Source organism: Xyrauchen texanus, chromosome 15, assembly GCF_025860055.1.
Source record: "Xyrauchen texanus isolate HMW12.3.18 chromosome 15, RBS_HiC_50CHRs, whole genome shotgun sequence".
Lineage (NCBI taxonomy): Eukaryota > Metazoa > Chordata > Actinopteri > Cypriniformes > Catostomidae > Xyrauchen > Xyrauchen texanus.
Window position 1 is genome coordinate 28,047,132 of NC_068290.1, and position 13,913 is coordinate 28,061,044.

The following is a 13,913-nucleotide window of genomic DNA, read 5'->3' on the forward strand; positions in this document are numbered from 1 at the left end:
AGATTTTAGAAACTCTGTGGAACCATTAGAACTTCCTAAACTGACGACAGAGTAAAAACATTTTCTTGATTCTGAAATAACCTTGGAGAAGCTTGGCAAGAGCTTTATGTGTGAAGTATTGGGCACTCAATTTTCATTTTGCCACAGACTCTGCTTAGGCAATGGGGCAGTCATTAATATATTTGGGGATAGTCATTTAAAAAGTTGGGTCCTAGCCGGAGTTATGGTTGGCAGACAAATCATCCTCAGGGGTGGAAGTCGGCTGGGGCACTCTTGTATTGGGAGTGGTGCGGGGAGATGGACGGGGCAGCAGCATTCGAGGAGGTGATTTTTAGAAGGCTGGGAAAATGGGATTTGTTTGATAGGAAGTGGGACGGATATTTGAGGGATTTGAGTGGAGAAGGATTTCTTGTATAATGTGTATGTGCATTCTTGTTTTTTTAAAGTTTATATTTTTTTAATGTTTTTTTATTTTCTAATTGTTAGTGACCGCTGTAGTGTTTGTGTTTGTGTTGGGTAGGGGAGAATGTTCAGGGGAAGGGGTTTAATTAGATAATTGATTCCGTATTTTATGTTGTGTTTGTTTGTCTAATGAATGGAATGAATAAAATTTGTTAATAACAAAAAACATTATATTGGATTACCTCTCTTAAAGATGCTGTGGTCTAGCAGGTTTACTTTCTGAGAGGTTACAGGCAAAGAAAGCATGTAGGGATTTAAAACATTTTTGCTTGAAAGTTTCATCCCACTTTTGCCCACAAGAGGGGCTGATGCTTACAAGTTACCACTTTTATTTTTCAGCATGTTATCAGTGCTGTAAAAAAAATGTTGTCAGTTAACCTAAAAATTGCTTGAAGTAAATCTAAATTATCTGGTTTTGTTCAAGTAAAAAAATATGAATTATTATGGCTGAATCAACCTAACTACCGTAGATTATATCAACCAAAGTAAGATCGAGTAGTAATAGATCCTTACAGTAATAATTGCATGTCACTAGTTATATATATATATATATATATCTTACTAAAACAATTGAACAAATATTTCTCTGTATATTACTTTAGCAATATACTTTTATTTCTGCAGCCCAAAGACTTTTAACTTTTTTTAAATGAATATTTTCAAAAAACACCACCACTTTTACAACCAAACTTTTCTTAACAACTTTATTAAGATTCACACTCATATCGGTCCAATTCAATGGCCAAACATCACACATTTGTTTTTGTTTTCCATATAAATTGGGAATGTATCAAGTAAAGATTATGAAAGTGCAAATTCCATTTCAAGGATTAGATGCTTAACAATATAAAATCTGTAATGGGTTACAAAATGTAATCCTTTCCCCCCAACTAATAAAAGCTACCCCTCCCCCAAACAATATTTTTGACTCTTGAATGGCCATTTATCAGGAAAACATGATTTATGTTTATTGTAATTACTCAATACACATCATCCCATCACATACAAGACAACTTTTTATCTTAAATTTTTGTCATGTCTGGACAGAATTTACCATATGCTTCATTAAAACAGACATTAGCTCCACCTCAACTTTTGTCGACATACATTACTTTGAAGAAATACTGCAATTTATTGAGTTGAATTGATTCTGATCATACATACATAAAGAAAACAAATTAAATGTGGGTGCTAGTGTATTTCCTGTGGAATGATTTCAAGTCTTAAAATACCTCTTAATAAACAGGTTTGCCTTCATTTTACACTTTTTCATTATGCAGTGCAATACTGCTTTAGTGCATAAGGTCAGATTTAACTTTTATATTCATTCAATCTTACAGCAATACATCAAGCACCTGTTCAATTAAATCAAGTTAAAAGTGCCAATATAAAAGCAAACCTATTAAATAAAGTGGGCTATTTCAAGGCTGAAGTGTGAGCTAATTTTGTGCAATTCTTCTGAAGTGCTTAAAATTCAGTGCTGCTGTGATTTAGCTGAACGGTGCAGCTCAGTTTCATTTGATAAACAGTTGGCCAGGCATTCGCAGGAAATTAAAGCAAATCAAACACATTCCGTTAATTTGTTTGAATGACTTGTAACAATTATTTCAGCAGTCACATAAGCAAATATTGAAAAGTGGCACTGTGTTATTACAGTATGATGTATACAAATATATATATAAATATTGGCGCTCATTTGTTTTATTTATATTTTTAAAATCAACTTTACCTTCATTCATTTTTAAGAATGACATTCAATATCAAATAAATAGCTAATTTCTTTCCATAATTTATTGTAGCGAAACCACAGTATTTTTGTAGGAAAAAAAAATCGTAATTGTGGGTGAGTTCCACCATGTTTAGAAATGTACTATCTGCAGCTAAAACAGCTACTTGCCATCACATAGATGTGGCTTTGCCACACACCCTTGATAGATCCATAGATGAGACCTGCATATATTCTAAAAAGATAACAGATGTGTTATAAAACAGAAAGAAAAATACATGACATTCTACCGTTTCAGTTTTGTTTTACTATAGTGGTCCTTGGGAGAATGTATCTGACATGCACCAAGATTACATCTATGAATTTGTAGCAGTAATGACATTTTAAAGGAACGGATCACCCAAAAAGGAATCTGTCATCATTTGCTAGCCCCCATGTTGTTCCAAACCCATATGACTCTTTCTTCCATGGAACACAAAATGTTAGGCAGGATGTTCACGATTGACAGCTCCTGGTCACCATTCAATTTAATTGTTTGGAAAATAGCAGTGTGAACATTCTGTTAAACTTCATCTGTGTTCCACTGAAGAAAGAAAACTATGGGTTTGGAACAAGGACAAGGGAGAATAAATGACCAAAAAGGTATTTCTTTTATTAACTTTCCTTTTAAAATTGGCATGCCTGTCCTTAAACACAGACTGTGGCCACATGTCATGGTTTCCACATCTTCTCCTTTAACACGCAATGTATCTCCACATTAAACATAGATGTATATAATCTCGACGATCGCAAAAATGTGTCGGAGTTCGTTTATTCTTTCTTTTTGAAATAATTCCTTTAAAAACACCCTGGGGAAAGGGACCAGAGGCATGCTAAAGGACAACTGAACTTACAGTATATAAAAAATATCTTTTAAAAAACATTGAGCTAAGAGGCTGTTTGCTTAATAGCCACTTGAAAGTACAACAACGCGTGTTGGAACTTCCCACTCTGAGCTCAAAAGAGAGTGGCTATAAATAACAAGAAGATTCACAGAAAAGGCACTGTGATAAGTTGCAAATATTTCTTTTTTTAACAAAGCCAGCTCGTGCTCTTACACTGAGTTCAACCTTGTCAATACTTTCATTTGAATTTACCAGTGACAGATTACAGTGATTATGATGAACTAAAACAACAAAAGTAGACTGCAACTAGAATTACTGTTTTTTATGTTTCTGTGAATATCAGCACCACACTGCTCTTCTGAGCTAGATGCTAAAGTATACTTTTCTGATACTACAGGTCTAGTTTAAAGGAAGGATAGTGTACTCGATAGCAGCAGCAGGCACGATCAGCACACTGTCCACTGGGCGTTAGTAAATTTGGCATGTGCTAGCCAGTGTTTTGGCACCTACAGCATGTTTTACATCCTTGTAATTACGGGACAAAGACAGGAAATTGCTCCTAACAGGACGTACACTGACGTGTTTTGTCCTGTTCTATACAGTCAATATACAGTCAAGGCTACCTGCACAAGATTACCGCACATCCATTCCTGTCTGGGATTTAATAGCACTTTCTGGTTCAGTTGCTGACTGATTACAAATGTTTAACTCCATGATTGGGAAGAGTTTTCAGTGAGCAAAGAACACATGCCTCAAAAGCTCATTAACAGAGGCCTGTAACACATTTGTGCACTTTTAAAACATGGCTTTGATTTAGACGAAAAGCTTCTCTTGTCATGATTAATCTTGTTTCCTTGGGTTCAATCAGGCAGATATTTCACATCAAAAAGTTGCTTAGCTAGTGGGTGGAGTCAGTATTTCATACAAGATGTACTTGACCCTCCCATTCAGAGGAGCTACTGCTAGGCTGGTCAGGGTCTGAGTCACATTTTGGGGTATGGGAGTGACAGGGGTTGGAACCGCTGGGAGTTTCCCCCAACTCGACAGACGGAGGTGGTACCAGAGACACATCGAGACCTACCAGGTCAAGCTGTGTCGGCCTGACAGGCTTGTGCTCTCCGGTGGTGTCACTGGTGCCATACTCACACTCTTGATCTCTATCGCCCACTGCGATCCACTGTGGAATGCCGCACTCCGCAGTCTGATGCTCTGATGTCGTCCTTGCTGACGGAGTGCTGAATTCTTGGAGAGTGGCACCAGCCGAGGGAACCAAACTGATATTCTGGGGGTTCATGTCATGAAACCAGGCCATGATGTTGCCTAGAAGGTTGGCGTTGTCTGAACTGAACTCAGAGGGCTCCATGCGTCTAGAAGAAGCTGGGAAGGGGCCCTCTGCAGACTCACGAGTTGGTATGTTCAGACTGTCATAACGCAGAGGGACATTTTGCCCACTGATATTACCCAGCTTTTTCAGGCTGTCACCCACCTCTAACAGCTCAGAGCTGCTCAGGGCAACACGGGGCACATCTACCCCGCACAGCACAGGGTCCAGCCGTGTGGGTAGGGATGTTCCGATGGCCCCCAGTGATGCCTCGTTAGCAAGTATTTCTTGAGCATCAACACTAACACTGCCTGCAGCCAGTCCAGACTCCTGCAGAGAAAGCTGGATGGCCAAAAGGATATTTGGATCATCCTCATCTAGGGAGCTGTGAGGCTGCAGGGTAAAAGATCAGAAGAAACTCTCAGCTGAGGATCCTCAGATTACCTCTTATGACATTCTACCAAAGCACCTCTATTTAAACAATGCATACATTTGTCTCAACTCACCATTGGCATTCCCTGTCTGCCACCAATCTCTTGTGTGTCTGCAAGAGATAAAGACAAGGTAAATGTACACATCATCTTTTGTTAAGTTTGCTACTGTTGTTGGGTTTTGTTTTTTGCATCCCAGGCAATGCAAACAAGGCCATACAAGTAACAAGTTAATGCTCCATCAGAGTATGGTGCAAATCCATTGATTTTAATGGGAACGGAGTGTCGCAAGGACCTAGATGAAAATCACAATGGTTTTCAATGTCAAACTGACCCAGCTCTTTCTACACCCTCAAAACATCTTGCACATTCTTATTTGTCAAATGCTGATAGCTTTCTCATAGCTTTCATTCAGTCTTTATCATGTAAGCAACACAGCAGCGTAATTGCATCAACAGGCACACATTGAGCTTTCGAAAAGACAGCAATTCTGCTGCACAACATAACTGGAGCTCTAAACAGAAACTGATTTCTGGGTTACCACATTTAGTATTTCCTTTGATAACAGACAAATTATAAATCAGCACTGGGCCATTGAGAACTTTTACAAATTTGTTCACTTTGAAAGCTTATTTACACCAGAAGGATCACATTTCTATCCAAATGTATTTATATGAAACACAATCCCCAAATAGTAAGCTATGAACCTTATTCAGAGGGTATTTTCAAAATGTTTGACATGAATGAATTCAAGGCTGGGAATTACAGATTTACAGTATCTTCAATGGCTTGTACAGTTGTTTAAATACATTTTGGAAAAAAACAATAATTTTTCAAAACATTCACTCCATCATATTATGATGATACTTCATAAAAGTATTTAAGCCTATTTATCAACACAGTCTTTGGTGATAAAAGGGCATTTTCACTGTATTTTCACTGTGTTTGTCAAAGCACAGCAAAAATAAGTTCAGTGCAGAAACTCACTTATTTTACACTTTTACTATGCAGCCCTACACTGCTTACACACACACACAGTGTGTGAAAGCTGTAATTTTTTAATATGAGCATTGAAATGTTGCAGCAGACTAACACACTAGTAAAAAAAAATACATTGATTTTTAAGGTCTAATTCAACAAGGTTTGCCCTTCACACAAAAATTATCTAGAAAGAAAAACATTTGCTATTCAGTACAACAGTATTTGAAGGGTTAATTCAACCAAAAGTGAAAATTCTCTCATTACTTACTCACCTTCATGCCATCCCAGATGTGTATGACTTCCTTCTGCTGAACACAAACAAAGATTTTTAGAAGAATATCTCTGCTCTGTATGTCCATACAAAGTAAATGGTGACCAAAACTCCAAAAAGGAGATAAAGTCAGCATAAAATTAATGCAAACAATTCCAGTGGTTTAATCAATGTCTTCAGAAGTGATCCAGTTGCTTTTGTGTGAGAACAGACCAAAATGTAACTCCTTTTTCTCTTCACATCTTGTCAATGCAGTCTATAGGCATGATCATAATTTCAAGTTCGATTACACTTCCTATCAGTTGACACATGCTCATTGTAATAAATCACAATCGCTAAGGAGACTGCAATGGCAAGATTGAACCGCTGTAGTTTTTTGCATTCCTTTTATGCTGACTTCATCTCCTATTTGGAGCTTTTGGAGATCTGGTCGCCATTCACTTGCATTGTTTGGATCTATAGAGCTGAGATATTCTTCTAAAAATCTTTTTTTCAGCAAAAGAAAGAAAGTGATACACATCTGGGATGGCATGAGGGTGTGTAAATTATAAGATAATTTTTATTTCTGAGTGAACTAATCATTTAATTATCGTGTTTTATCTTCACAAAAAGTACCTAAAGTGCCATGGCCTGGGTCATCAGGGTCGGGTGTGTTGCTTTGGAGGCTAGCTATGTCTCCACGCCTGCATTGCCTGTGTCTGCGTCTGTACTGAAACTCTGCATACTCCTACAACACAAAATCAAACACACAACACCCTTTTAGAGCTGCGACAAGAAATGCGATCACTATTCCCCCTGGGCCCTGTGAATAAAAGTCAGACTCAGAGGAACCCTATACCTCTCTACAGGAATATAACTGTTGTGTGACAGCATAAAAGTTCAGGGTTTTTGGCTTTGACCACTCAGAATAATAGATGGGCGTTTTGAGTAATGTTGAAGTTGAGGAAGATTTAAAGGAATATTTCACCCAAACGTGAAATTTCTGTCTTCATTGACAATGCTAATTTTGTTTCAAACACAAAAAAGTCCATATATATCCCTATTATTATATTGATGTACCATTTTTAAATTGGAGGTAAAGAATATATGCAAATAATTATTTAATTTGGTCTGCACCTCACACAAAGCTATCATATGACTTCAGTAGACTTGGACTATAATAAGTCATATGGACTATTATTCATAGTTTTTGGAGCTTGAAAGATGTGGACAATACGTCATGTTTTTATGGCAAAAGTTGTGTAACAATTCTTCACAAATGCCTACTTTTGTGTTCTACGGAAAAAGCAACAGCATACAGGTTTGGCACAACCTGAATTGAGTAAATAATGATATCATTTTCATTTTGGGGTGAACTACTTCTTTAAGTTTCTCAAATCATTCCCATACAGCTTGATTATTGATAATGGAAATTACTTTAAAACCAACATGATATGGCACTTCATTATGTGTGTCAGTTAATTCTATCGAGTTAAGCACCAAAGATAATTGGTCTTTATTGGGCTCATTCCAACTTCACTTACCAAAGGTCTTGGCTTTACAAAACAACCAATTCCCGAAAACAAACTTCTCATTTTAAACCAAACTGAAGCTGCATGCAATAAGCATGCAACAAAAGTGGCGCTAAAGAGAGGTACCACCCAAGCATCCATAACAGAAGCCCTGAATAAAGTGCATTACTATTACGGTATTCATTCTTAAACTAAATTAAACTGCGCTATGGCCTGCATACATGAGAACTAAACAAGACAAGCAACCAGCATTACAGACTGAAATGGTAGCCTTTTTCACCTTGGAAAGTCTCCAAAAACGCATATTTCATGGTATAGCTGAAGCAAAATGATGAAACTGCCTTTTAAGTTCCAACATCAAAGGTATCTTTTAGAGAACCTTGTCAGGATACATGAATGATTTAAAGAGGAAAAAGATCAGAGTTTCCAGATGACGTTAAAATGGCATCAGAATTCTAAATCTTTCCATAAAGAGCACAGAAATCTTTTGAAATTTATAAACAGCTGTAATAAAGTATAAACAAACCAAACAAAATAGTAAAACATGCAACCCAAAAACAAAATTGTACCGGTAACTAAATCAAGTGGACAAAGACATAAGTGATGCAGTGTACATGACAGGTGCAATTCCACTGTTCGTTTAGCCATTCTTGAGATGGGGTCTAATGAGGATTTACTGTATTAATACCTGCGGATGACTTCCTGTATACTGACAGAGCTCTCTCAGCTCAATTCCCCCGAGAAAGGCATGATTCCTCTGGATCTTTAGATCAGAACAAAACAGCGGTACACTGTTTAACTGCACATTACACTTCTCACACATTCATAAATACTGCAGCTGAACTAAATCTTGCTATATAGGCCTGCATGTACTACCAAAACTTTAGGCACCACATGCCGACTTCAAATTAATTGGCCAAAAATAAAGATTTACCAAAAAAACTCTACAACAAAGTATGTCCCACATGGTTTTCCATTGTGTTCTCAAAAATAAAAAAAAATTACCTCTGGAGAGGCAAAACCCAAGTACTCCCAGTCCCATGTTCCACCGGCAAAACTGTAAACACATAAAAAATGTGTATCAAGTTCACTGTATTCATGTATTTTGCACATGACAACTCATACAGTATATTTTGAGGCTACAGGTGCATGTACACATTTGTGATACATATATAGAAAGCAGCTCTAAGAAAATACAATACTAGTGCTGAAACTTGAAAAATCTAAATAATCCAATTTACTTTCTTAATACACATTTCTGATCTTAATGTTCATGGTTCATCAGTGCAAACTGTTCTAAAGAAAACCATCTTCGCCTTCATAACTGTTTATCAAAATAAAATAACTTGTTTTGTTTCTGAATCTACTGGACTCTTTACAGCTGATGTTACCGAGGTTGGATATCGATATGGAAATGTTTTAAACTTATAGCCAAATAATTGCAGTAATTTCATGTTGTTTCATATAGTATGTTGTTTATTAATGTTTGGAAAAAATAAAAAATAAAAAATTATTTGAGTCCCACCCCACACTTTTTTCCTCATTGAGCTTTTTCACTCAGAAGTACATTACATTACGAAAGTAAAATGGGGAGAAAATGTAATGGGAAGGGAAAGAAGCTGGTCATTTGTGAAGAGGCTCTTACCTGCGTCGAGGGGCCTCAGGTGAGTCATTGGGGGCCACACCTCTCGCAACAGAGGCCAGAAACTCCTGCCTCTTCTGCTGCACCAGGCAGGCAGCACGGATTATCTTGTGACGAGGGGTACGGAGGTAAGGCCGATTGACTTTCTGTGCAAGGTCTTCAGTAACCATTTCCAAGTCAGTCTAATAAGAGGAGAAAGAGTATGGAGTTATCACAAAAATTTACCACATCTAGCACCTATATTAATTGAAATTATTTCTTGAAATTACACTAAGAGCTACAAGTAATATATTCAACAACAAAAAAGCGCTAATAATAACCAAACCATTTTTTTTTTACAAGAGGCAAATCTCCATTCAGAAACAACTTATCGACACAGTGTCCCCCAAGGTTCAGTTCTTGGCCCTCTCTTTTTCTTAATCTACATGATTTCTCCAAGACATATCAGTGGTCATCATGGTCTAGGGTATCACTGTATTACTGACCTGCATAAGTTCAAATATTTCCCTCTTCGTGCTTTTAGGCTCAAGAAAGAAGCCGTAAGGGTAAGAGCACTTGAGAATACGGCGAGTCTTAAGTAGTTCATGCACTGCATCTTCAATGAAAGTAGTGTCTGGAGGGCCTCCTTCTCCTGCAACAACACAATAAACACTACTAAATGAATAAAAAATCACTATGAATAGATAAGCAAGTTTAATTTTGTACACTGTGCTAACAGTCAGTAAATCTTAACAAGGGACATAAGGCTGATCATCCAATAACATGGCTAGGAAATTATTTAAACACATTATATAAGTGTTGTTGTGCATCTTACTTCCACTAAGAACTTCGCTCAGTTGTTCCATCTTGTCTTTAGCCGTTTTAAGCAGGCGTTCTTCCAGCTGTGGGAGAGTGTAGTAAAGATACCACGTTTTAAAATAGTGATCTCTGGGTCACATCTCATCAAGCAGCTGTTTGGAAACTATTTTACCTTAAAGCTGTGCTCGTGGTTCTTAAAGCGTGTGTAATAATGCATGAATCGGTCCAGTTCCTGGAAGTTCTTGTGTTTCTTCTCAACCTGCAAGTTTGCAAGAAGGTCAAACTGTGGGTGAACTTGCAGAAATGGTCATACACACATGCCAAACCCACATGTGCTTGTTGAACATATACATTTCAAAACCATCGGCATAAATACATGTTGGTCCTTCCTTTGCTGCTATGACAGCTTCCACTCATCTGGGAAGATTTTCAACTACATGGCTGCAGGGATTTACTTCCATTCAGACACAAGATCATCAGTAAAGGTCAGGCACTGATGCTGGGTGATAGGATTTGACAATAACAATACAGGATGAACATTTCAATTCATCCTAGCGGTGTTCAGTGGGGTTCAGGTCTGGGCTTTGTCAATTCTTCCACAACAGACTTATTCAGAGTATTGCTGAAATAGCCAAACCTGTTAATAAGAAGGTGATGTCCACATAATATACTGTAAAGGAGTCAATGGAAAGGAGGAGGCGAGAACCGGCTTGATAATATAAATAATATTTTAATAATAAACTTAAACAAAAAGACACAAACACACACATGATGGACATACTATCTGTAAACTATCTCTCTCTCCCGCACAGTCCTCCGCAGTCGGCCTTTATCCCTCTCGGAGGCTTGATTAGCCTAATAAGGGACTGGGTGTGTACAATCACGACCCGGCCCGCCCACCGCCCAGCCACATATACATTTGGCCATATGGTGTATAATAAATAATAGTATAAAATAAATAATACATCTTTGAACATTTTTAACCAATGTATATAAATATGTATTACGCTGTTCAATACTCTATTCTGATTTGTCAAATCCAGCAATACAGCAATCTAATATTTCTGAATAATGACTGCATATCTGGGGATAAAGTGATGTTTCACCAATCATTCTGGTGCTGCGAGTCATATTTCCTACTTCTCGTATCACTCTGCAATTTTTACAAATATGCTAATGAAATAATATGAATTCAAATGAATATTTCATTTACATTTATTATTTATTTAGCAAGTAGTCTTGTCTGACAGCTCATTATCCTGCTTATTACGTTTATTTTTCGCAAAATAATCACCCAACAAAACTAGACGAAAACCAGAGGTTGAGTTCAGCTGTTTCTGGAGACTCCGCTGTCTCTTCTCACATTATAACAATTTCAAATCAAATTAATATTTAATGTCCATTTGATTTTTTATTTGGCAAGTATACTTGTATTAAGAAGAATAATGAGCAGTCAGACAGTGATTTTCACACTATAAACACCTTACAGAACTAGATGAAAGCCGGAGGTGGAATTCAGCGGTTTCTGTAGACTCCACTGCCTCTTTTTTTCGTACATAATAATATTTCAACTCAAATCAATTTATTAATGTCCATTTAATTTTATTTGGCAAGTAGCTGTGTAATAAGCAGGATAATCTACAGTCAACATGTCATTATCACAACACAAGTCCCTTCAGGGTGATACAAGACCCATCTACTCCATGTAGGGGTTTATTTATGATGACCAGCTGACTGTAAATTATCCCTTACATATTTATTTAATACTCTGATGTAGATGTCCTGCAACTAACGGTCCTCTACACTACTGTTGCTTTAAATGTACAGGCCTACTTTTTGTGCATGTACTATATGTACCTCATCGGTCATCTCTTTTGACTGCTCCTCCACCTGCTGAATGACCTCATAGCGCGTGCAGCGGTAATATCCTCCTGTAGACGAACTGTGTTTTTTCCACTCCTCCAGACAGATCCAGCAAAAATCATACTTGCACTGCACAGATACACAATGTATTAACAACAGGTATAATAAATCAAACAAGTCTACTTTAACTGGGTCACTAGCACATGCATATATTAGTCTAGCAGGCAGTGTGGTAGAGTTGTTGGATTCTGACAGCAAAGACTAGGTTTGTTGCTAGGAAACAATCTCTCTCTCTTGTATTTTTGGAGTGCTAGTATTTGCCATGCCTTTCCCTGTTTGGTAACCTTAGAACTTAGACTTGTAGAATTGTAAAGATTGACTTAACAGAAATGTATTCCTTCTTAAGGCACACACAGATTTCTTGCTCTTTACCCATCAGAGAAATGTATGTAGCTTTCCAATTCTGTCACAATCAGATGCAAAAGCTGAGAATCCTTACACATTAGCGTCAAACATAACCATAAGAGGCAATGCTTAAATACATTATTAATTCTTATGGACCCTTCCAATCTGATTTTTACCCAGAATTGCACTTCTGAGAGTCATCTTCTTGACTCACATCTATTGGTATCACTGGACCAACTCTTCTGGTGAACTTACAACCTTGCAGAAAACAATATTTTATCTCCATTCAGAAACACAACTCCTCCACTCAAGGTTCTGTTCAAGCCCCTCTTCTTTTCAGAATCTACAGTACATAATTTCTCTAAAGTCATATAATTGTTTGTCATGGTCTCATTAATGATTGCTTTGCTGATGACACAGATTTATTTAATCACCTGTTCTGAGACAAGTCATCCCACCTATTGCACTAATAGTCTGTATTTGTGTCATAAAAACACTAGGTGAACTCCAAATTTCTCCACATGAACACTAACAATATAGACGTAAAACTAACTGACGTGTACTGACTTGGGAATTTTCTTCAAACACTCCCAAGCCACTCAGGCTCTTTTATTATGTTTCACCTGTCTTTCACTTTCAAAGTTCACACCAGCTCTCTTGTCAAGCAGGCATTCTTTAACCTCTGCAAAACTCCATGCCACTGCCCCATTCTTAATCTGGTATATAAATAAATCCTAATATTATTTTGATTATTACACAAATAACCTTGGCACATTGCATGTGGTTACAGCCCTCATTCTTCTGAATGGGAGATTTGCAGTTGGCACAGGGTTTGGAATTGGTGAGTAACCACAGGCAGTTGGCAGCATCTTCATATGCCTCACTTACACCTGCCACTGAAATGGAAAAAGACAGAAATACAGATCCTTGTGCTCCGACAAAATTTTTGTGCAGATTTGTACTACATTTCAAGAAAGTGGTTACTGCAGAGTGTTCAGCAAAACATGCTCACATTCTTCTGGCTTCATTTCAGTGACCTTCTGAAGCCACATCTTCCATGTTTGGCAGTCACAGGGTTCATGGGCTTCTCCTTGGCACTCCCTATGGCGAGAAACACATGCGTGACGTCAGGCCTGAGCATGAGGGAAATTCAATTTTCTAAAGAATATCTTATTTGTGTTCTGTTTGTTTGTGTTATTGGTAAAAATGTAGCAGTTAATTTTTGGGGATAAAACAGCAGTGTGCAATGCAGCAATTCAACTTTGGTGTCAAACATTAGCAAATTATTAACATATGCTAACATATTAACATGTACAAATAATAGAACAAATTTTAGGTTCTTTCCTTGTACCCTCCATGGCAGTTTCCAGAAATTCCACAGAGTTTGAGATGATAAAGCACAATAAGGGAATTCAAGAAGAATAAGTGTATTTTATTCACATGCACTGTCTGCTTTATTTTAGCACCTGATTCACAAAAAACAATTATGCAAGTCAGGTAATTATGCTCAAACACAAATATAGTCGAACACAATTTGCACTGCACAAATTAAGATTTGTTTAAGAATATTTCAGCTCTGTGGATTCATATAATGCAAGTGAATGGTGACCAAAATTTT

At 37.3% G+C, this 13,913-nt stretch overlaps 1 protein-coding gene across 1 annotated transcript in view; it reads right to left on the reverse strand.

Moving 5' to 3' along the window:
• Positions 1-1,159: 1,159 nt before the first annotated feature.
• LOC127656151 (ankyrin repeat and IBR domain-containing protein 1-like) overlaps positions 1,160-13,913 on the reverse strand; it is a 44,270-nt gene continuing 31,516 nt past the window's right edge. The window contains exons 10-20 of the mRNA XM_052144329.1: positions 13,308-13,396; positions 13,061-13,191; positions 11,885-12,019; positions 10,200-10,286; positions 10,044-10,110; positions 9,715-9,860; positions 9,233-9,411; positions 8,593-8,644; positions 6,692-6,803; positions 4,900-4,937; positions 1,160-4,786 (exon numbers count right to left, since the gene is read on the reverse strand). Coding sequence (XP_052000289.1) covers positions 3,992-4,786; positions 4,900-4,937; positions 6,692-6,803; positions 8,593-8,644; positions 9,233-9,411; positions 9,715-9,860; positions 10,044-10,110; positions 10,200-10,286; positions 11,885-12,019; positions 13,061-13,191; positions 13,308-13,396 — 1,831 coding nt within the window. The 3' untranslated portion in view covers positions 1,160-3,991. The remainder of the gene's footprint in view (positions 4,787-4,899; positions 4,938-6,691; positions 6,804-8,592; positions 8,645-9,232; positions 9,412-9,714; positions 9,861-10,043; positions 10,111-10,199; positions 10,287-11,884; positions 12,020-13,060; positions 13,192-13,307; positions 13,397-13,913) is intronic.